Here is a 23,229-nt window from a genome sequence, read left to right on the forward strand (position 1 = left end):
GCGGCCAAATGTGAATCCGAAACCATGCAAGGTTCGGCGGCCGAAAACTCACTTTCGGCGGCCGAACTTGCCATTTCTCCCTTGACTCTTTTCCTTCACAAAACTCATTTTCCTTTATACTTAAAACCTTAAAACAAGTTAAAATTCATTAGAAAACATATGTATTACCCTTCTAGGAAATTCCGACACCCGAGATTCCACCGGACTACAGGAATTCCGATGCCGGACTCTAGCCGGGTATTACAAATATGAGCCTATTAGGTCACACACAAAAGAACGTTGTTGATGTGCTATGTCATATTAATGAGCTAAAAGCCCATTAGTATAATTAATAATAAAAATATTATTATTATTAATATTAATTATTATTATAAGATAATAATATTTAAAAAGATCTATAGTCTATTTGTAACTGTTACAGATAGAAAATTCTTCGATTTTTCTTATTAAAACAAACTATCACGTAAGATATTTGAGTATCTGTGAGATTGTAATAGTTGGTTATGCATACAACTCTTTTATGAAAAAAAGTGTGAAAAAACTAAAAAAAACTAAAAAACTTATAAAACTCCTGTTGCGAATTGTGGGGTAATGTTTTTTAGAGAAATTGTTTTGAGCTGCAGATTGGAAAAGCACATAGCTTATCCATCTTTGAGAGAGCTAGCACTCTAGAAGGATAAAAGACATTTGTGTGGATACCATTGAGGGTGTTCGTTGAAAAGCAGCACCTTGAGTCCAGGATTGTATCTTTTTGTCGAGTCTAACAGGTTAGTCTCTTATCTTTCCTTTCGAAATAAATTAAGTACTCGGATTTTATGAAGGAAACTAGAGATTTTTATTTTTTGCTGCGTGTTTGAATTGCAGTAATCTCTGGGTTTCCTAACAGGTGACATTGTAGTAGAGTGACAGTTATACGTCACTAGAGGACAAAGAAAAAAGAATAAAAAGAGGGACACATGATCTTTCCAGACTAAGCTTATCATGATACTGTAAACTCTATTTTCTAGATTTCAGAACATTAAATTTTATTTTTATTATAATTTCCAGCAATTTTCAAATGTTCGGTGTGGACTATTTTAGGTCAAGTCATACAAAAAAGAAAAAGTCATACGTAATCAACCAGGAAGAATATTTGACTTGCCATGGGGAGATGCATATGTGTATACGTATGTACAGGATTATCCAAAAGTTGTACGTAGGTCAAACAGTTAACTAAAAATTGAATATTTTAATTCAATAATAATATTTTTTTTGATACAAAAATTTAATCCGAAAACATAATATTATTTTATATACTCAGAGAATCAAGGGAAAAAAGAATCGAAAGCTTACGACGGGTCCAATTGATAACATCGCTCCTTGATTTTGACACTACGGTCATATCCTTTGTTTTTTTTCTTTACACGACTATAAAATGTTAGTGATTTATTTAGAGAAAAAAGATTATTTAAATATTATTTTTTTAATGAAAGTGATATTGGAATCTTATATCTTCCATGTGATCATTAAAGAAAAGGCTACAATTGATTAGAGAATGAGAATATCCAAATTCACATTTTTGTAATAATTACAAGCTGTTAACATGAGTCTTTTTATCACCGTATGTTTATTTATATATATTAATTAGGTTGGTATATTTTTGAATGGTATATTTTTGAATATGATAATAGTTCGATTTTGGATATCTCGGTTCTTATTAAGTTCATAAGAGAGGGTCAGATTAGAGTCTCATAGCAACCCAGCACACTAATACACTTTTCTGGACGCGATCTAGATCTCAACCTAATAGAGTCCAAAAAGTTAAAGTTCAAGTTACTCGATTTGATGAGTTAGTAGGGCTATAAACCCCTTATGCATCTAGAACTAGACCCATATAGGTGCTGGAGGAAATTAAATAGCCATCTGACAACTTCAGGCGCTGGATGAAATTAAATAGTCATCTGACAATGGAAGAACGGGGATATTCGTACGTATAGCCCTGCGTGATAATGACACGTAACTAAAAGACAAAAGTGGACGGATATAGGGAAGAAAAAGGGTGAACCATGAGGACTAAGCTTACATACATACCAAAACTCTACCCTCTTCTGGATCTCAAACCATTAATTGACGCCGTCTGTGGGGACGAAGAAGATCTTTTCGTCATCGGAGTTCTTACCCTCATTACATCCACTGAGATCCACATAGCCAATCACGACGAAAATTACACCGAAAGCACCCAAACGATCTGAACTCTGTTCCGGAAGGAACACAGTTCTCATTCTCTAGCTCTGTGGTGCCACGAGAAGGTGAAAGACCCAAGAATCACAACCTACATAAAAAAGCCACACGGTAAAAGTCGGATAGAGGAAGATACCGATATAAAGAGAAAGGGCAATGTAGGGGTGATTCACAAATTATGGAAGAAAAACGTCATAACTAAGTTGCATGGTCACTTATTTAGCTCAAAGTATTTTCATTATCATGATTAGTTATAAAATTAAGATTGTAGATGAAAACCTTGTGTGTATGAGACTGAACATGATAGTATACTGAAATAACTTAAAGGCATGAATTTTAACGTGGGAAACATTAAGAAAAGGATTATTTGTTTACGCATAATATTGAGAAAAAATGTAAAATAAATCACGCATATGAATTATTATTTAATGAATTCTTTGAATCGCATAAAAAGATAGGGTTGGTCAAAATTAATATCTACATTCCCTTGTAATATACCCTATGCAAGCTTTTATTTTGCAGAAAAATTTTAAAAAGAAATGAAGAAGACCCTAGTGAGGTAGGTGACCGGTCTCGGAATATAATTGCTGACACCACAAAACCTGCTGAGGAGAAGAAGACCCCAGTGAGTTAGGTGACCGGTCTCGAAACATGACCGCCGGCACCATAAAACCGGCTGGGAAGATGAAGCTCTCAATGAGGTAGGTGACCGATCTCAGAACATGATCGTCGGTACCACAAAACCGACTGAGGAGAAGAAGACCTTAGTGAGGTAGGTGATCGGTCTCTGAACATGACCGTTGACACCACAAAACCGGCTGGAAAGATGAAGCCCTCAGTGGGGTAGGTGAACAACCTTGAAATATGACTGCCAGCACCACAAAACCGGCTGAGGAAAAGAAGACCCCAGTGAGGTAGGTGATTAGTCTCGGAATATGATTGATGGCACTACAAAACCAGCTGAGAAGAAGAAAACCCTAGTGAGGTAGGTGACTAGTCTCGGAACATGACTGCCGGCACCACAAAACTGACTGGGGAGCGAACGCAACATAAAAAAATAACATCAACAAAGGCCATAAGCCTCTAAGAGAATAGGTAAAGGCCTGGCTCCAACCTCACAAAAAGAGCTCGGATAGTACAAAAATAACATATGAAAACCCAGCTCCGACCTCACATGAAGAATAAAAACACTGGACCACAAATAAAAAATTTGAATTCGACCTTACAAAAGAGCTCGGACCACAGAATAATGAGACTCCGATCTCACAAAATAGCCAACATATAAAGGAATTAACCTAAGGCATCCTAATGCCTGCTTCATGAAGCAACGTGGCCTACTAAAGGCCAATTTAAGGCTCACAAAGTCAAAGCGCTAAAGTGCCACGCTGACCTCAGAAAAATGAGCTTGGTGCCAATAAGGTCAATAGGCAAATAGAATTAAGGCAAAGCGAATCCTAGGCAAAATGCATACCAAGATAGAGAACTAAACGAAAAATTAGGGGCAATCATGAGAGGCGCCAACCTCAAGAATTGACCTCTGGCACCAAACCAGTCTGGTTAGCTTGGAGAAAGGTCTAGGCAGTAAAGAGCCCAAAAGACGCTTGGGGGCAGACAGCTCGGAAAGCACTTAGGAGCAAATAACCCAAACAACCGAGATGCACCTAAGAGCAAAACGCTCAGATAAAGAATCAAGAAGCCCGGGATGATATCAAAAGCCAGAGAGCTCGAACGAGGAGGCAAGGCCAAAGTGCACAGAACGATATAAAAAGCTGAAGAGCTTGAACAAAGAATCAGGGATAAAGAGTCCGGTAAAAAGCCAAAATGCTCGTAAGAACTAATATGCAAGATTGATATGTAAAAAGGAAGTACCAAAATAGCAGGACAGATCCCTTTCTCCGACAGTCATAAATAACCATTGGAGATATAAAGGGACAACACCAACACTAAGTCAAATAAGACCCATCAAGATCGTGACACATGTATACGTAATCCGAAAAGGTCAAATGAACCATTTCGAATGGTCGAATAGGGCAGTAGAAAGCCCCAATTTATTGGGTACAAAAGAATCAAATCCTAGTATGGTCAGATCCAAAATAGATAGACCTACCTCTTCAACCCTTGGCCGATATCTCCAAAGCCCAGAGAGGTCGGACATACCTCTTTAAAGGCCTACACCTACAAGTCTATAAGCCTACAAGAGAAAAGTTGAGAAACAAGCAGTCGACCTAAGAAAAGGGCCTCAGCATGCGTAAAGCTCAGTAAATAAGACAATAACCTGACTCCGACCTCACACAAAGGCTCGGATTATAAGGACGTAAGTGAAAAATTCAAATTCAACCTCACCAAAGGACACGGATTGCAAGCATACCAATAGAAGGCATAGCTCCAACCTAGTCAAAAGGCTCGGATCGTAGGAATATGAGACCCCGATCCCACAATAACTATAAAAGTGTAATTCAATAATCAATTCATTATTTATCTCTCTGTGTATGTATATGGCCAATTTAAGGGTGTCCTTCTTATTTTGCGTTTTTCTTAAGAAAATCTGTCAATGTAGGTATAAAGCTTCTTCACATTTTCTATGAGTTAGTTATGGGCTCAACTTTCACACGCAGACCTCAAAAAAGTGAGCTCGGCTCCCTCAAGGCTCATACGCAAATAAAAGCAAGGATAATAATGAGAAGTGCCAACCTCAAGAATTGACCTCTGATATCAAACTAGTTCGGTAAAAAGAGAATCTTAGGACTTAACCTAGAAAAAAAAAAGAAGAGAAGGATCTAAAAGACGCTTAGGGGCAAGAAGCCTAGAAAGTGCATGCGGACAAACTCAAGAGTAAAAGGCTCGAACCAAAGCCAGGGCCAAAGGGCCCTGAATGATATGAGATTCAGAGAGCTTGAACGAGGGAGCAAAGTTAAAAAGAGAGAACCCAGCATGTGCGAGACTCGAGGAAAAGGACGCAAACCTAAGTGAGCGGCCTCTTAAAAGGGCCCAGATCGCAAACAAGGAATCCATTCCCAACCTCTCTGTAGAGATCGAATCACAAGAGAATGAGAGTTCGACCTCACAAAGAAGCTCGACTCATAAAAAACTCTAACCTAAGGTACAATGCTGACCTCTCTAAAGAGCCTGGATTACAAGAAAATGAGAGTCTGACCTCACGAAGAAGCTCGGCTCATAAGAAAAATTAACTTAAGGTATGATGGTAATATAAATTTCACGAAAGAGTATACTTCATCAGAAAGTTAATCTAAAGTTTGTAAAGTCTAAGGCACAGCACCGAAGCAAAAGAAGAGCCCAATGCCCCTAAGACCTAAAGAAAAACAAAGCTAAGGCAAAATCAAAATAAAAATAAAACTAAGAAACTTCAAAGAAGCAAGAGATAGGAAGACACGAAGGTATCCAACAGATAAAAAATAATAAATAATACAACAAATAAAATGGTCTGCAGATAAAACAAGTCGGCAGGACACCAGCTCAGCACAATTCAACATGAAAATAGCCTAAGTATAGGAAGGATACAAACAAGTCTGAATTAACGAGCTGACAGTCCGGCTACATTCATAAGTTATGCATACAAAAGCATACTAAGTGTAAAAATACAAGCAAATTTAATGAGGGAAATAAAAGGTGAACAGAGGAAAAACAACAAAAAATTGAGTTTTATTAATTATTTGAATGGGTTACAGAGGCAGTAGGGGAAGAGGGGGCAAAACTAACTAATTCATTTACAGGGTTATCTATCATATTCTCCCCCCGAGGTCCAAAAGGCAAGCAAGGAGCGTTTTTGGGCAAAGGGTTGTCATCCTCTCCGTAGCATACCTCCCCGCTGTCAGAGTCCACTTCAAGGGCTCGCATGTCTACCAACGGAGTGGAGGGGGCATCCCTAACCGCTTTAAGGCCTTGATTATACCCGAAAGCGAACATGCAAAAGGCCTCCCTGTATATATTTTTCTTCATCTCCGCAAAGACATTATACTCTTCTAACCACGCTTCACAGGCCTGCTGGATTTGGTCCTTCAGCTCTGTCAAGTTCTTATACTCCTGCAAATGCTCGTCACATGCCTGCTAGACCCTATCCTCTATAATCCGGACATCCTTTAGCAATGAAGTACACCTCTCTTTCAGGACAGAAACCTCTCGATGGAGTTGTTGTTGCTAAACGCGAGACTCCTCCGCTGCGGAAGCCATACCTTTCAAGTCCTCAATGTGTTTATTAAGCTCTTATTGGAGGACAACAGCATGGGTTAAAGCCTCATTGCACTGAGACCTGGCCTCATCACGCTGGCAGCAGGGCTCCTTCAAAGCAGACAACTGTGCTAAGGCTTCGTCTCGCTGAGACTCCACCGCAGAAGCCCGTTAAGAAGCCTTGCCGACCTCTTCCTTCATGTCTCCCAGCCGTTTGGTGAGGTCCTTGATCTGGTTCCAAAAGTCGATGATATACCCGCGGGCCTTACCAGTGACCACAATTTCCTCACTGAGCGCTTCGTCAATGCGCTGGTCCATTGAGCTCTGGAGGGATTGGTCCCGAGCATCAATCTCCATGAACACACCAATGCCTGTCAAGGAAAGGTAACAAAAAAAAAGTTACAGAGACTAAAAAAAGAAATGTATTTAAGAAAAGCAGACGACTTACCATGAGGAGCATTTCTCTCAAGGTATCCCCTAAGTCCTCTCGAAACCATGAACTGAAGGCCGCCTGTTGTTTAGTCGAGCAGGCCAGATGGCTGGCGAGAGCGAGGAATTAGGGATCAAATTCTCACGCAGCATCTCAGCCACAGAAGCCAGAGTAGACTCAGCAGTCACCTCGGCAACACTTAACAGCTTGTTGTCTAAGGCAGACGCTAGGTGCTCCACTGCTTTCTTCCCTTTGTTGGCTGAAGGAGAGAGGGCTGCCCTTGCGGGTTTAGGAGTGCAAGTGCGTTTAGTAGCCCTGCCCTCGGTTGTAGTCTCAACAGTTCGGGCTTGCTTGGCAGCCTGGCCCCTAATTACGACGGCCCCTACGGCCTGGATAGGCGGGATATCAAAGGAGCCGCTCCAGTGCCTTCTTCCGAGCTGCTCCCCGTAGACTCACTAAGTGTAACGAGCTCCCTGGTGGCTTTCTTAGGGGGAGTCTGGACTGAAGCCTAAGCTTTAGCTGGGACAAAGGTCCTGGATGCGGCGGAGCAAGAGCCCTTAGCCATAGGCACTAGAGCCTGGGAAGGTGCCAAGGCAGGAGTAGCATGGCGAGTTGCGAGTGTAGAGTCGACGGTGTGGAAAACCTCATGAGTCACGTCGACCATGGACTTATTGGCCTTGAAGGCCGCCAGGGTCGCCTTCATACCCTCCCAGAATAGGGTAAAATTCTTAGGCAGTTTGATCATGTCCATGGGCACAGTAGAAGCTAAAAAAAGAAACATCAACCTAATTAAAATTCAGAGCCACAAGAGAAAAAACACAACAAGAAAGAAAAATAGATAAATAACAATACCAGCTTCTTGGCAGTCCCGAAGGCTGGATATAAACATACACTTCTCGATATCGTACTTCCTCGACACAGAGGTCAGTCGAAGGAGGCAGATTTAGTCCACTAGGGTTAATTTGGGGAAGTTATTGCAACCTTAGGGAATTTCCCCCAAAAAAAGATCGACATCCCAGCTGATCCCCGAGCTTTCTTTCAACTCGACTACCACAAAAGCGTCAGCCCAGCCTTTGATCAAGTCCTTGTACCCCGCAAATATAGACAACCCAGCTTGGGGACTAAAGTAGTAAAACTCATAGTTGGACCAGACTAGATGAAAGAAGGTACATAATAACTCGTTGGAGGGGGCAAAACCCCAATACAAACAAATAGACTCGAAATAGCACATGAACAAGATGGAGTTTAGAGAGAGCATCCGAAGAGTCATCCTAAAGTGACAGAAGACCTCGATGAAGAAGGGGGTGAAGGGGAAGGTCAGCCCTAGGTCGCGCTGCTTGACAAAAAAGACTAAGCTACACCTCTGTTGGGCGTCTATTAGACCTGCCGGAGGGGGATTAGGAAGTACAATCCTCTCATTAGGAAGAGGGGCCCTAATTCTATAGATGGTGGTGTCGGCTTAGTCGCTAGAGAAATAACGAGAAAGGGAAGAAGGAATGATAGAAGACACTAGACCCACGACATTAGGAATTCTAGCGGAATCCATGGGGGAGTAAGACATACCTCAGATTGAAAAAGCGGGGGTCATAGAGAAAAAGGAGAACAAGATAGCAGAAGTAGCGTAAGAGGCAGAGTAGCGAGTGAAATCAGAAGAGAAAGTTTATAATGGATAAAGACGGAGAAAATACGTTTTGATAAAAGCGTTCCTATAGCTGTGCGATAATGATTGGGGCATCGAGATTTCCCCTTTATTAATCATGGAATAATTAACGAGCGAGCAAAGGAGCACTTGATAACAGTTGGGTATTTGACATCCTGGTCCTTACTAAGCCCATAAGAGAGGATCAGACCAGAGTCTCATGACAACCCAGCACATCGGTCCACTTTCCTGGGCATGGCCTAGACCTTATGCTAACAGATCTGACCTAACACGGTCAGGGTCCAACAAGTCAAAGTCCAAATTACTCGATTTTTGATGGGTCAATAGAGCTATAGACCCCTATGCATCCAGAACCAGGTCCATACAGGTGCTGGAGAAAATTAAATAGTCGCCTGACAATGAAAAAAAGATGACATCTATACGTACGGTCATACATGATAATGACACGTCACTAGAAAATAAAAGAGGAGGGATATAGGGAAGAAAAAGGGTGAACCATGGGACTAAACTTACACGCATACCAAAACTCTACCCTCTTCTGGATCTCTGACCATCAAAATATATCAAACTAATATGAAAAATATGCTTTTAGAATTGGTATAAAAAAAATTACTGTCAACCCACAGAAAATTAATAATAATAAAAAAAATTCTATGATGTGAAATTGAGTCCATAGAATATTAACAACGAAAGTTGCTCAAAATATTAAAAACTTAAAACATTAACACTATTAAAGGAAAAGAATTTTCTTATGCAAATTTTTTTTAAAAAAAAAAAAGGAAAAAAAGGAAAGAAATGAACGTTTTCATATCTGAATACGCAAAAATAATCCATAAATTCCATGCACAATTAATATTAAGCATTAAATATCATATTCTGTTTAGGTGGCAACTTTGGAATAAGTCTCTCGAAGGATTTGGCAGTTAATAATGTTTATTTAGTTCAACAAAACTGAACTAACTGCCACTATCAGTCAATCCTGTTGTGTTGTGTCATTGATAACCAAAGATCTGAATAATTCTTGGCAAATAGAAGCAAAGATGAAATTCAAAATGACTACTAAAATTGCATAGGACTTGCAGCTGCAAAGACACTGCACTAGGAGGGTTCATATGCCATTCTACTTTATAAATGTCATTCTACATGGACATCTAAGCAAAATATTAAGGTACATCTCCTGTCCTTCTTTCAATAGAACAATCTACTAAATATTCCATTTGCATATATAACTCTAGTTACTGTCTGATCATATCAATCTTTCTTATTTAGTTTCAACTTTGTTTCCACTTCTCCACTATACGGCGAAACGTGGTATGCATACTGTTGGAGAACAGAGAACACAACCATCTCCAAACATACCAAGACATTCTGAAGAGCTTCCTCAATGTGCTCCACATCCAACCAAAAATGATGAGATCGAATTATACCCAAGCCAACTAGTATGTCAAGCACCACTCCCTGCACATAATGGAATGGCATTTGTAAACAAGAAACATAGCATATTTTCCAAACAAATGAAATGGACAACAATACAAATAATTGGGAAAGATCAAATCCTGGAAAGGAAGTTTCAGCAGATTGCAAATAAATCATGATTATCCAGCTTTCATAATTTCTGAGGTGCACAGAACTACACAAGGAACTGTAACTTAGGCTTGCTTCGCAGAACAAGTTACCAAACTTCATTAAATTCTGGAACTTTGGTTAAACAACCCAACTCAAAACTAATTTAAGCACCAGTACAGTGAATGGTGGGTGTGAGGTTGATTATTTATGAACCTTTTTCCCCTGTGTTCTGTTAGAGGGCTCTTTATATGCCCTTGAAGCTCTTCCCAAAACCTCTCCCAGGAAGATGCAGAAGGACAAGCAAGAAAGCAGGGTAGATATTTACCTGCCAAAAGCAAAAGAAGACAATCCCCTTGATGCATAAGAACTTTGCAAGTGGATTGTGTGGTGCCAACTCCTTTGCAAACACATGGTAAAAAACCACCAGAGAATACAATGCCAGAGAAACCGAAATGTTAAGGATAATGGTGAATGTCCAACTCAACCAAGAAGGGTAAAACCCAAGAAGTTGTAGTGTTATCATCAAAATGGAACATATCGGGCGGATGATAACAAATTGCCATGTCCAGTATTTGAGAAGCCTTAGTGTACGGTGGTCCAGCCGGACAGTGCGAGGCTGCAGTTTATGAAACCAAATATTCAATATAGACACCTAACCAGTAGTATCATTCATTTGCAATCATTTTAAAATAAAAAAGGTAAAACAGAACAATTGTTTCACCTGGAAAAGTGTCATCGGGAAAGAATGGTGAATTTCTCTTCCTTTTATTCCATCTGGTACAATATTTCTACTAATGGATATATTCAGGTAACTGTACATCAAAGCTAGGAATTTGGCAATCACCTACAAGCATAAATGAAAAGCTAGAAGTGAAGTAGAGAACCAAAAGGGCCACAAGATGGCCAAATCATAATTGAGTATGAGGCACTCACCAAAGCCTCATAACATTCCTTAATTGAGTCCAAAAACATGAAGAATGCCTTACTCCCCTGAATATCCAATAAACCCACAAACGAGTCTATGGCATATATTGGAGCCATAAGGATAATAATTATTATGGCCTTCTGTTCCTTTGGGTTTTTCCAGTAAAAAAGATGCTGCGATAGGAGCTGCAGGGTAAAATGCATTGTTATCATCGTACAGAATGCAGATCCCATTAGTGTGAGCTGTCCTGGGTTCAAAGTGGTTATATCCATTATTGAACAGCAAGCTGAGAAGTCTCTGTCAAGCAGCATTAAAAACCATCAGGACTAAATAGATCAGTGGTCAACAAAGGAATTACAAATTGAGCAATATACATGCACACGTTTGTTCAAAGAGGTTATATACATTATTGAACAGCAAGATGAGAAGACTCTGTTAAACAGTATTAACAAATCATCATGATTAAATAAGATCAGTGGTCAATCGAAGGAATTACAAATTGAGCAATATACAGGCACACATTTGGAAGAGAAAACACCTAAACAGGCCTCTGCAAGACTGCAACTGCAGAATTTAGTTTACTGATGTTTATTATCTTACTCCGATCTACAAAAAGCAAAAGATGCACCAAAAAAAGCTCAAAAAATAAAGTTACACATTAAGCCACTGCTTTGAAATCCCCCCATGAATACATATCCATTAACTTATACCATATAATTACGATTCAAAAGATATGATGTTGCAAAAGCTATTGCTAATATTGAAGTTGAACATCATCAATGGATCAAGTATCACAGCTATGAGTCCAATAGAGAACGAAATGAAACATGTGAAAATTGAAATTGCAGTCCATTATGTAAAAGAAAAGTACTTCTAGCAACAGAATATCCCTCCTATCAATTTGAATGCTCACTGCTATCAGCACAAAGTTCAAGTCCCAGATGGTACACCTAAATACAAAGATGTCTTGAGCGCTTTTGTTCATGAACAGGGTAAAAAAATTCCACTTCTTGTGCTTTAGATTAGAGAACCAGAAAAACAAGAACTTTGCAGAAGGTCACCAATCATATTCCCCTAAACTATGAAACTTACCGGATCAAATCAAGGTAGAGTGAACGAGAAAACGGAGATCGACTGAACTTGAACAATGATTTGAAAGGCACTTGTTCTTGCTTCTTGGGCTGTTGACCGCTCTGTGGATGCAAGAAAATAAAATCCTCCAATAGTCCTGATTGAACATCAGAAATTCAGAATTCAGGAGTAAATTCCAAGTTAATAACGTGGGCCCATGACAGGCAGACGCGTTTCGGTCGACCTTATGATCTCCATAGAAAAATTTTCCAGTCTCCTGTCCTGGGCTTCTGGCTCGAGCCTACAGGTGTCCATCTGGGGGTAGGTGTTGGAGTTGGGTTCAGGTTGCCGATCCAAATATGGGCTGCAAACTTGGACTAGGGTTCGTGCCTAAGTCAGAAGGATGGCTCGTTACAGGTTCAGCCAAGTCAGAGACATTGAAATAATAATTGGCAGAATACCCAAATATTTAAGAGGCCTAACAACCAAGCCCAACCTACAGGCAGAAAGCAGTAGAAACCAGATCTTTGTAGATTGTGCTGTGATTCATATCTTGAATTTGGCGGGTTCTACCTTTGCCGTCCCAAGTATTTTCCGCTTACAATGATTGCCATACAAAAGCTGCCAAAGCAAGAAGAAGGAAATTATAACACCCCCATATATATATATGGGTTCAACAGAAACCTCCAAAGCTTCTGTGCTGTCTCATTCTATCCTCGTTGAAAGCTACCTTCTCTTTTTTCTTAGCGACCATAAAATGGTTACAAAACCAAGCTTTGGACTTTCCGTTTGGATAATCATACAGGTCAGAATTATTCTCTTTCAAAAAACTTTTCACATATTCCTTATTTTCATTTCCAACAAGTGAACCTGAACAAAATCCACGAATATCGTCTTCTTTTAGGGAGGAAAGTGGTCCATTTAGTTCCTGGTCTTAAAGATTATGGGAAGCAAGACTACTCTAGTATTAGCTTTACTGATTGTTTTAATTTTTACATGTTATTGCTTTGAATGGGGATTGTGTGGTACAGTGAGTTATGATCATAGAGCTCTGGTAATCGATGGAAAGAGGCGGGTCTTGCAATCTGGTTCAATACATTATCCTCGTACTACTCCTGAGGTGTGTTTTTGGGATTTACCTTAATTTTGCATATAAAGGGTGTTTCTGTTTTAGTTTGATTGGTTATATGACGTTGCATTATAAGACAATGTGGACTGAGGCTATTTGAGTTGAAATTTCAGGTGTGGCCAGATATTATTAGAAAGTCGAAGGAAGGGGGATTGGACGTGATTGAGACCTATGTGTTTTGGAACTACCATGAGCCTGTGAGAGGACAGGTTGCATATGAGTTCTTATGTTTGTTATAAAATTTGATGTTCTGCTTATTCTAATTTGTTGTCTGTAAAGTTGGAAATGCACAATCTACTGATTTCGTGTTGTTGATGTTATTCTTAAAAAGAATTTGGTTGGATAATCTTTTGATTCATAATGGTATGCAAGGAGGAAAGATGGCCATAATTCATTGATGAGTTGTGGTTTCAAGGCATATTGGTGTTAGCATTTCCTTATGACATTGGTAATCTGTAATCATTGGTGTTGTTTTCCTTTCTTTTGATCGATAGCTATGGGAAAAAGAAAATTATTGCGATTATCTTTGGCTTAATCAATGTTATTTGATAAAACACAATGGGTAAGCATGTCGTGTGATTACTGAGTCAACTATCAATATCTTCCCATATTGACAATGTCAGGTCAAGGAAAATTAAGTGCATTATTGTCTATATTACCATAGTTTTCTGTTGATGGTTCTGGCTGACCTTCTTATTTTTTGCAATTTGTAGTACTATTTTGAAGGCAGGTTTGACCTGGTGAAGTTTGTGAAAACAGTTCAGGAAGCTGGTCTTCTGGTTCATCTGAGGATTGGACCATATGCCTGTGCTGAATGGAATTATGGGTCTGTTCTGATTATGATTTCTATTCATGCAATAAAACACATACTCTTCTTTTTTTTTTTTTTTTTTTACTTTTTCCTACTAGTATATGATTCTGTCTATATTACATAGTACTTACTACAATGTTTGAAAGTGTGATGATGGTGGCTGCAGTTTTTCAATTTAATGTACAATATATGTACTACCTCAACAACTCCTACTATATTTGGCTACTCTAGTTTATCTTCTCACTTCATTAGTATACTGTTCTTATAAATGTATGCTAGGACAAGGCTACTTTACTTAGGATAACTGCCAAAAAAAGTTCATTACATTCATTATCTCTGAAATTATTTGCAGTTTCTCTCCAGTTTAGCATTACCTAATGTTTGAAGTTCATGGTTTATGACAGCGGATTTCCAGTTTGGTTACACTTCATTCCTGGGATTCATTTTCGAACAACAAATGAACCATTCAAGGTCCCTTATGATCCTTAACTTGGCAATATTCAAATTCCTTAACTTTAAAATTCATTTCTATGTTGATTACAAATTTAAAAGGATTTATTTATATAATTGATAATTCATGCTGTCCTTTCCTAAAACTTATATGTTGTCCATATCATTGTCATTGTAGGAGGAAATGAAGCGTTTCCTTGGAAAAATTGTAAATTTAATGAAGGAAGAGAATCTCTTTGCATCACAAGGTGGGCCAATCATTCTGGCTCAGGTGATTGGCTTATACATGATATTGCAGAACTTTGTACTGTTTTGTGAATTTCCAAGTGATAGGATGTTGATACTTCTATTACTCTAGTTCATTATCATTTGCTTTTCCAATAAATAAATGAATAACTGTGAGCTATCATATGCCTCTGTAATAAATAAGCGAACCAAGTATATCAATTCAATAGTGCATAATTCAGAGTAGCAAGAATTATCTTGATTCTATTTTTCATTCTGTAACAGGTTGAGAATGAATATGGGAACGTTGAATGGGCATATGGAGCTGCAGGAGAGTTATATGTCAAATGGGCTGCAGAAACTGCTGTTAGTATGAATACAAGTGTCCCTTGGGTGATGTGCCAACAAAAAGACGCCCCTGATCCAGTTGTATGTACTCATTTTATGGATAGACTTGTTTTGTTCCTTGGTAGCACATTAAAAACATCTTTGTTCTAAAGTGGAGAATTTACTTATTTATTATCTTATCTTTCTAATAGTTTGAAAGTTTTCGTTAGTTGTTTATAATGAGAAGTTACATGCAGATAAATACTTGTAATGGATTCTACTGCGATCAGTTTACCCCAAATTCTCCTTCGAAACCAAAAATATGGACCGAGAACTATAGTGGATGGTAATGATCTATATCTTTTGCAACCTAAAAATTGTCTTGTGTATAAGAAAAGTTCTATAATGGTTAAACAAAACATTAAGGTATCTTATTTGATGTTGAAGGTTTCTTTCATTTGGTTATGCGGTTCCCTATCGACCTGTTGAGGACCTAGCATTTGCTGTTGCACGCTTTTTTGAATATGGCGGTACTTTTCAGAACTACTATATGGTGAGTCTGTAATGAGATCTACTTTCTTTTGTCTTGTTTATTATATTATTTTGTCAAATATGATAAAATCGGTCAACGCATTGTTCTGCAAATTGTGCTGACATTTACTTGTAGTATTTTGGTGGAACCAACTTTGGAAGAACAGTTGGAGGGCCTCTGGTAGCAACAAGCTATGACTATGATGCCCCAATAGATGAATATGGTAAATTTCACCACTAAACATTTTGAACTGACCTGATCACCCAAGGAACTTGTTATTCCATGTGCTAACAAAGAATCATTCTATTTGACTACTGAATCAATCTCTTCATTTTTTTCTGCTCTTTTTGTAGGGGAAGATTTGTTATTTCCTGTTGTATAATTTTCTTTTTCTGCTATTTATGCTGTTCATGTATGCCAAAGTGATGTCACATGCAATCAATTTGCAAAATAACGTGTCAACAGGCATACACTGATGTGAGATTAAATTATAGACCTATTTAATTTAATTGAATCCAACGTCTGACTAGAAAACTTTGCTTTGTACTTTGAGGGGCCAGTTTATCTTTTTGAGAGCTCTAGTTTTCAAATGTTCTAAATTCTGTATTTGATCATCTAGTAAGAGCTGTCCAATGCAGGCTTTATTAGACAGCCAAAATGGGGTCACCTACGTGACTTGCACAAGGCAATAAAGCAATGTGAAGAATATTTGATCAGCTCAGATCCAGTGCACAAGCAGCTTGGCAATAACTTAGAGGTATATTAAATGTTTCAACATTGCTTTGTCCATCACTTATTTCCTCCTAGACTGGCAAGACGTCCCGTCCTTGAGAAGCATAATGACATATTCAGTGGTTAGCGTTGTGGATAATGTCTGTTTGGCACATCTAGGTGCCATCTTGTCTCATGACATCTCTATGTTTCTAAATGTATTTATACTCTTTTGCTCTCCATGATAATGCTTGCTTTGTTGGTTCTTATTTGTTGTTTGTTTTGACTTTCCTTTCCTTTTTCTTTTTTCCAGGCACATATCTACTATAAATCTTTCAATGATTGTGCAGCGTTTCTTGCCAATTATGACAGCAGGTCAGATGCAAATGTTACTTTCAACGGAAATTTGTACTTTCTTCCTGCTTGGTCTGTGAGCATACTTCCAGATTGCAAGAATGTTATTTTTAACACTGCAAAGGTACTCAATGCCCAATAAATACAAGTACAAATTAACTGCACATTGAGGAATTTCAATTCATGGTCTATGGTGAAGTGAAATACTTGTTACTCTTTTGGGACTTTGGTATAGACACTTGAATTCTCACTCTTTTCAATTTTCACTGTAGTTCCCCTGCAACTGAATAAATTAAGCTCTTATAATCTCATAGGTGCACATATGTTTAATCATGTTCTTGCATCTGGATATTGGGACTTATCATGTTTGGCTTTTGGGTAATTGACCTTTTAACTATTGTTTTTCCCAAGTCAAATAGTCCTAGGATCACCTTTCTTTCTTTCTGGTCATGCAAATCTTGCTATGGAAGTTGACCTGAACCTAAAAAACTGATCTGCAGCATAATTCTCAAGTCACCAACAAAAATGCATTGCTGAACTCAATTACATGCCATTATGCCTTGCCAGTTAGAAGATTTATCTAGATCATTTCTTTTTAGTTCAATCTAAGAATATTTCTTTTTTCTCCAGTCCAAAAGGAAACAAAAGAGTGATGATGAATAATCCTTACTCCTTCCCCTGTTTTCCCCCAGTTATTATGTAGAGGAAATATCTTGTACAGTTATGGCTTTGTTGAATTCATTTGTTCCATCATTCTTCATGTTGAAGATTGTTTCACAAAGAAGTCTTGGTGATGCTTCATTTGCTCAATCAACCTCTGTTAATGAGATATCACTGGAGCCAACAGTGTGGAGTTGGTATAAAGAAAAAGTGGGCATTTGGGGTAACAACTCATTTATGGAGCCAGTTCTATTAGAGCAGGTTAATACAACAAAAGATACCAGTGATTTTCTGTGGTACTCGACCAGGTAATTAATCAATTGTTCATCACCACCATCTCTCTTTCTCTCTCAATCTCTCCTAGTTTCCAATTATGAACTTTATATCAATATTTTTTATTTTCCTAATTAGTATTCTCCACTCCATTAGCTTTTTCACCATACTAATCCTACTTCTATCTATTCTGTTCCAACTTTCATTTTCCTATTATGATTTGCCTTCACTTCACAATATTCACAATATTAGTGTGAATGCTGATCAAGAGAAAGATGTCGTTTTAAATATTGAGAGTTTGGGGCATGCAGCTCTACTTTTTGTAAACAAAAGGCTTATAGGTGAGAAAATTATCCATGCTGTCACAATGAATTTTACGTTCACTTGTTTTAGTATGATAAATAATGAACATCACATAATGGTATCTTGCAGCATTTGGATATGGTTATCATGATGATGCAAGCTTTTCACTCACTCAGAAGATTAGTCTAAATGAAGGAAATAACACACTGGATTTGTTAAGTATGATGATCGGTCTACAGGTAATTGTTTATCATTTGCTTTCAAGAAATAACCCACTATATCTATCAAGTTTAATATGGTCTGATGTTAGCAGTCAGTCGTAATGTGCCGACACAAACTGGATCCTGGATATATTACTGTCTTTTTTAGTTGTCAAGTACTTTTCTAAGGTGATAGTTAATGCTAATTAATAATGCATCTGTTGTCTGTTGTAGGGGAAAATCAAATCTGATGTAATATCAATAAATTAACTATTAGCTTTTCTAAGGGTATCTAGAATTGAAGAGACTCCTACTTCTCACCCACTATGAATGGCTTTTGTTTGTCCTTAAGAGGTGAAATCAGGATGGCATTGGTTAGAAGAGTCCTCTCAAATTGGATTATGAGAGGCACCCACTTGTTCACACATTGTTTGTGATGTGTCCCTAAAATTTTTTTTCTAAGTATCTTCACATTGTCATTCCTGATTCTTCTTTCCCAATCCATATTAAACAAAGAATCAGATCCATGAGAGTTGGATGAGTTGGCTCTGCTTCTGATTACCAATTATATCATGATCTGTTAAGATGTGCTGTAGAAGGTTTAATATTGTATATAAAATCTAAAGGTAAAAATTTCCAATCTTGATGAGAAAATGACAAAAGCTTTGCTATATATAGATTTTCCAATTTTATCATTACAGTTTTGAGGTATCTAGAGAAAGATGATTGAACTTAATTTATTTTGGATTTTGTGCAATTTCTTTCAAAGAATGAGCCAAGAAAGGAAAACGGTTGTTAAGGAGCCTGTAAACATACTTATACCAGAATCACAAAATAAGTCCCTATTCTAATAACAAAGAGAAATTCACAAAATATGATAAATAGTTGTTTTCTAAATTTATTCCTACAATAAGTAGCCTTGTAATTATGAAGATGGTATTGCACCAATATCAGTGTGAGATGCTTTGGATATCTAAGGAACTAACTACCTCAGGTATTTATTGAGCTATATTATTAATCAAGCTTGCTAATACTTCTAATTATTTGGTATGTTCAGAACTTTGGACCATGGTTTGATGTTCAAGGAGCTGGAATTAATTCTGTTGTGCTTATTGGCTCTAATCACGGCAAGAATAATATTTCTTCTGGAAAATGGACCTATCAGGTTGGAACGGTCTCACTATCTGCTTTGCTTGGCAATAAGCTGTACTATTTCATTTTTCACCTGTTGGAAAAAACCAAGCTATGCTTTCTTCTGGGGGGCAAAAAAATTGTGCACTGAAAGATTTCCCTTCCACTCAACACCACTCCCCCACCACACCCCAAAAATGAAAAGCTCCAAAACTAAATAAATAAAAATGGAAGGTCCCATACATGCTGATTAAAAAGATGATGTCACCTTGTGCTTCCAACGTTAAACATATTTCCTTCTTCAGGTGGGACTTGAAGGGGAATACCTTGGACTGGATAAGGTCAGTCTAGCAAATAGTTCACTGTGGAATCAAGGGACTCCTCTACCTGTTAATAAGAGTTTGATATGGTACAAGGTAAGTGCATGTCGGCAACATTTTATGGTATCCATTTGCTGATTCTGCGGATCTTTGCATGTAGAATATATACAAACTGATTGATGAATCCTTTCTTTAGATTTGTTTGCACCATGCTCTGATGACACCTACCTGTGCTTAGGTTGATACAATTTGGATAGGATGGAAAAATTGTTTGTGATTGACACCCATTTTAGTAATGTTCATGTTACGGATGTTGATGATTAACCCCCCAAAAGGGCTGCAAAGTGCAGCTTCATCTCTACCATACGATGAAGTGCCTCTGCTTAAATGACTTGCAGATGATATGGATTGCAAATTGGGCTCCAATTGACTCTCCTTTGTTCACTTGATGAAATTCAATTTTCTTGTAACTAATTCTGATCTGATGTGTTGCCACTTGAATACTGAAGCCAGGTTTTGATGTTCTATTTTTCCTTTTCTTTTTAGGGCGTGTTTGTCCCTCCTGAAGGGAAGGGTCCTTTAGCCTTGAATCTCAGTGGCATGGGAAAAGGTCAAGCTTGGGTTAATGGACAGAGCATAGGACGATATTGGCCTGCCTATCTCTCACCAGCAAAAGGTTGCACTGAAAAATGTGATTATAGAGGATCTTATAACCCATTTAAATGTCTGAAGAAATGTGGTCAGCCAGCTCAAACACTGTAAGAAAGTATAGCTCTTGTTTTATAGAGTACGACATTTTACTATAAATTCTAAAAAGATGATATTGTCCAGGTATCATGTCCCACGCACATGGGTTCACCCTGGTGAAAACCTACTGGTCCTACATGAAGAGCTAGGGGGAGACCCTTCAAAGATTTCTCTGCTAACAAGAACTGGCCAAGAGATATGTTCAATTGTGTCAGAGGATGATCCACCATCAACTGACTCTTGGAAACCAAACTCAGAATTCAAGTCTCAAAGCCCTGAAGTTAAACTGACCTGTGAAAAAGGATGGCGTATTACATCAATCAACTTTGCTAGTTTTGGAACCTTTTCTGGAAATTGTGGCACATTCACTCCAGGAAACTGCAATGCTGACATGTTATCCATTGTTCAAAAGGTAAGAAAAACTTTTTCTCTTCTGTAAATCTGAAACCAGTAACCCAGGTTTGCTTCTGATTGTTGCCTTGCCAACCAAATCTATCCTATGATGGCTGTTTGTCAACTAGGCTCTGGTTTCAGTCGCTTGCTTAGACACGAGACTGTAAGTAAACAGTTGTCTCGTGTGAATAGAGATACAATGTGGGGTAATGGTTGCTGGAGGTCTCAGCTTTCTAAACTTGTTGCACTTTGCTTTCATAGGATTGGCTTCAAAGCAATTCGCTCAGTTTCCTTTTACTCCGCTCCCCCTTTCACTTTTCTACATCTTCACATGTTCAAATGGAATTACAGGTTTGCATTGGTGAAGAAGGGTGTTCAATCTCTGTATCAGCTGCCAATCTTGGTGACCCTTGTCCTGGAGTTCTCAAAAGCTTCGCAGTTGAAGCTCTTTGCAGCGACTAATTCCATTGGCTGCTCCAAAGTCATTGTGATGGCTTCTTGATAACTAGCTCAAGTAGCCATGCTTCATGTCTTGGAGTTATCCTCCTCAATGTCTTGTATATATTTTTCTTTTCTAGCTTCAAACAAAGCCAAATAAGTTTACATTGACGACTATGGTGAACCTCGTTATATGGTTGGTGGTTGAGAGCGCTGTTTCAGTAGCCCTAAGACATGTCTTCCAATAAAAATATTGAAATTATACAATTTATGAGTTTTTTTTTCCTTTTCTTGTTTCATTATTTTTAATTATTATTTAATCTCTATAATATAAAAATTAATTGGTTAGTCTATTAATTTTAAAAAATATATTAAAATATTTTTAATATTTTAAAAAATTTATTAAATTAATTTTTTATATCAGAAATATTTTAAATTTTTTATAATATTTTATAGCTAATAAATAATAATGGGCTTTTTACCAATTTAAGAGTAGGAGACTTTCCTACTCTTAATTTATGGATTTAGGGTTGGTTGAAAAATATTTGTGGATTTGGAATTGGGTTGTCAAGTATCACTCGGAAAGGTTGGTTGGCGCCTGTTAAACAATCGCTAAAACCTGGCTCCACTTTAAGTGCCATTAGGCCATAATTTTTTTTTTTAAAATTATTCCTTGGGTGGCGCGAGAATTTAATTTAGTTTTTATTATAATAAATATTTATATTATATTAATTTAATAATTAAATAATATTAATTATAAATTTATTTATTATTATTAAATATATATATATATATAAATATTAAATTAAATAATTAATAAAAAATAGATAAATTAATTAATTAATTAATATAAATATTTAAAATTATAAAAATTAAATTTATTTTTTATTGCACTATTATTTAAAATTATAAAATAAAATTATGTTGTGATTTAAATAATTAATAATAAATAAATAAATAAACTAATTAATATGAATATTTAAAATTATAAAAATTAAATTTACCTTTTATTGAAATGCTATTTAGAATTATAGAATAAAGTTATGTTGTGATTAAATGTTATTCGTGATCTTGATTATTTATAATTTATCAAAAATAATAAATTTTATTAATTTATTCTGTAATTAAATTAATTAATTAATTAATTTTTTTTGATAAATTATAAACAATTTAGTATTTTTATATAATATTTAATAGCAAAATAATATAATAATTTTAAATATTTTTATATAAATTATTTATAATTTATTAAAAAAATAAATAAATTAAATAATTAATTCAATTAAATAATTTTGTATAAATTTAATAGCAGAATAATATTATAATTCTAAATATTTTTATCTACATTTCTTTATTATTAACTTTTATAGTATTTTTATATATTAAAAATATTTTTATAAAATATAATAACTATTTATAACTAGTTTTAGTACTTTACAGAGTTATAAAATAATATTAAATTCGTACGAAATTACTGATACTATTTAATTATAGGATTACAGAATTAATCTATTAAAATAATAAAAAATTTTATTATAGGATAAATGTATACTATAAAAAATTTAATAAAGTGATATTGTATATAATAATATTATAATTGTAAATATTTTTTATGTGCAGTCTTTTATTATTAAACTCTTATATATTAAAAATATTTTTATAAAATATAATAACTATTTTTAACTTAGTATTTGAAGAGTTATTAAATAATATTATCATGTGATTAAACGTATATAAAATTATTTATACTATTTAATTACAGTATTAATATATTAATTTATTAAAATAATAAAAAAATTTATCACTATATAAATATATATTATACAATAAATTATTTTCATACATCTAATAACAATAAATAATGCATCTAATTATAATAAAATTAAATTTTAAAATTATATAATACCAGTAATTTTTTATTTAAAAATTAATAATAAAATGTATTAAATATTATAATATTAAAATTATTAAAAAAATTTATTATTATAAAAATATAATATTTTTAAATTAATATAATATAAATATTTTATTATAATATATTAATAATTAAAAAATAAAAAAATAAAAAAAATCCCAATAATAATTAAGGTTAGTGCAGTTATAAAATAATATTAACTTTTGAAGTATTTTGTCTGAAGGACAAACAATAACTGAGGTTAATGGTTCAT

The 23,229-nt window shown here is 36.1% G+C and overlaps 2 protein-coding genes across 2 annotated transcripts; one reads left to right on the top strand and one right to left on the bottom strand.

Moving 5' to 3' along the window:
- Nucleotides 1–9,536: 9,536 nt before the first annotated feature.
- Nucleotides 9,537–12,278, bottom strand: LOC110605109 (transmembrane protein 184C). Its single transcript, XM_021743431.2, has 5 exons — nucleotides 12,079–12,278; nucleotides 10,995–11,283; nucleotides 10,783–10,905; nucleotides 10,387–10,677; nucleotides 9,537–9,953 (listed from the first exon to the last, which is right to left on the bottom strand). The coding sequence occupies exons 2-5, from the start codon at nucleotides 11,256–11,258 to the stop codon at nucleotides 9,747–9,749; spliced, it is 885 nt and encodes a 294-aa protein (XP_021599123.1). The 5' UTR covers nucleotides 11,259–11,283; nucleotides 12,079–12,278; the 3' UTR covers nucleotides 9,537–9,746.
- Nucleotides 12,279–12,871: 593 nt separating this feature from the next.
- Nucleotides 12,872–21,347, top strand: LOC110605108 (beta-galactosidase 8). Its single transcript, XM_021743429.2, has 19 exons — nucleotides 12,872–13,177; nucleotides 13,300–13,395; nucleotides 13,900–14,012; nucleotides 14,402–14,468; nucleotides 14,626–14,718; nucleotides 14,958–15,101; nucleotides 15,257–15,345; nucleotides 15,447–15,552; nucleotides 15,667–15,754; nucleotides 16,170–16,288; nucleotides 16,556–16,720; nucleotides 17,365–17,564; nucleotides 17,782–17,870; nucleotides 17,962–18,071; nucleotides 19,090–19,197; nucleotides 19,469–19,579; nucleotides 20,030–20,241; nucleotides 20,315–20,642; nucleotides 20,975–21,347. Exons 1-19 carry the CDS (start codon nucleotides 13,001–13,003, stop codon nucleotides 21,083–21,085), a joined length of 2,526 nt encoding a protein of 841 aa, XP_021599121.1. The 5' UTR covers nucleotides 12,872–13,000; the 3' UTR covers nucleotides 21,086–21,347.
- The last annotated feature ends 1,882 nt before the right edge of the window (nucleotides 21,348–23,229 follow it).

This window comes from Manihot esculenta, chromosome 17, assembly GCF_001659605.2.
Source record: "Manihot esculenta cultivar AM560-2 chromosome 17, M.esculenta_v8, whole genome shotgun sequence".
NCBI classification, from domain to species: Eukaryota; Viridiplantae; Streptophyta; class Magnoliopsida; order Malpighiales; family Euphorbiaceae; genus Manihot; species Manihot esculenta.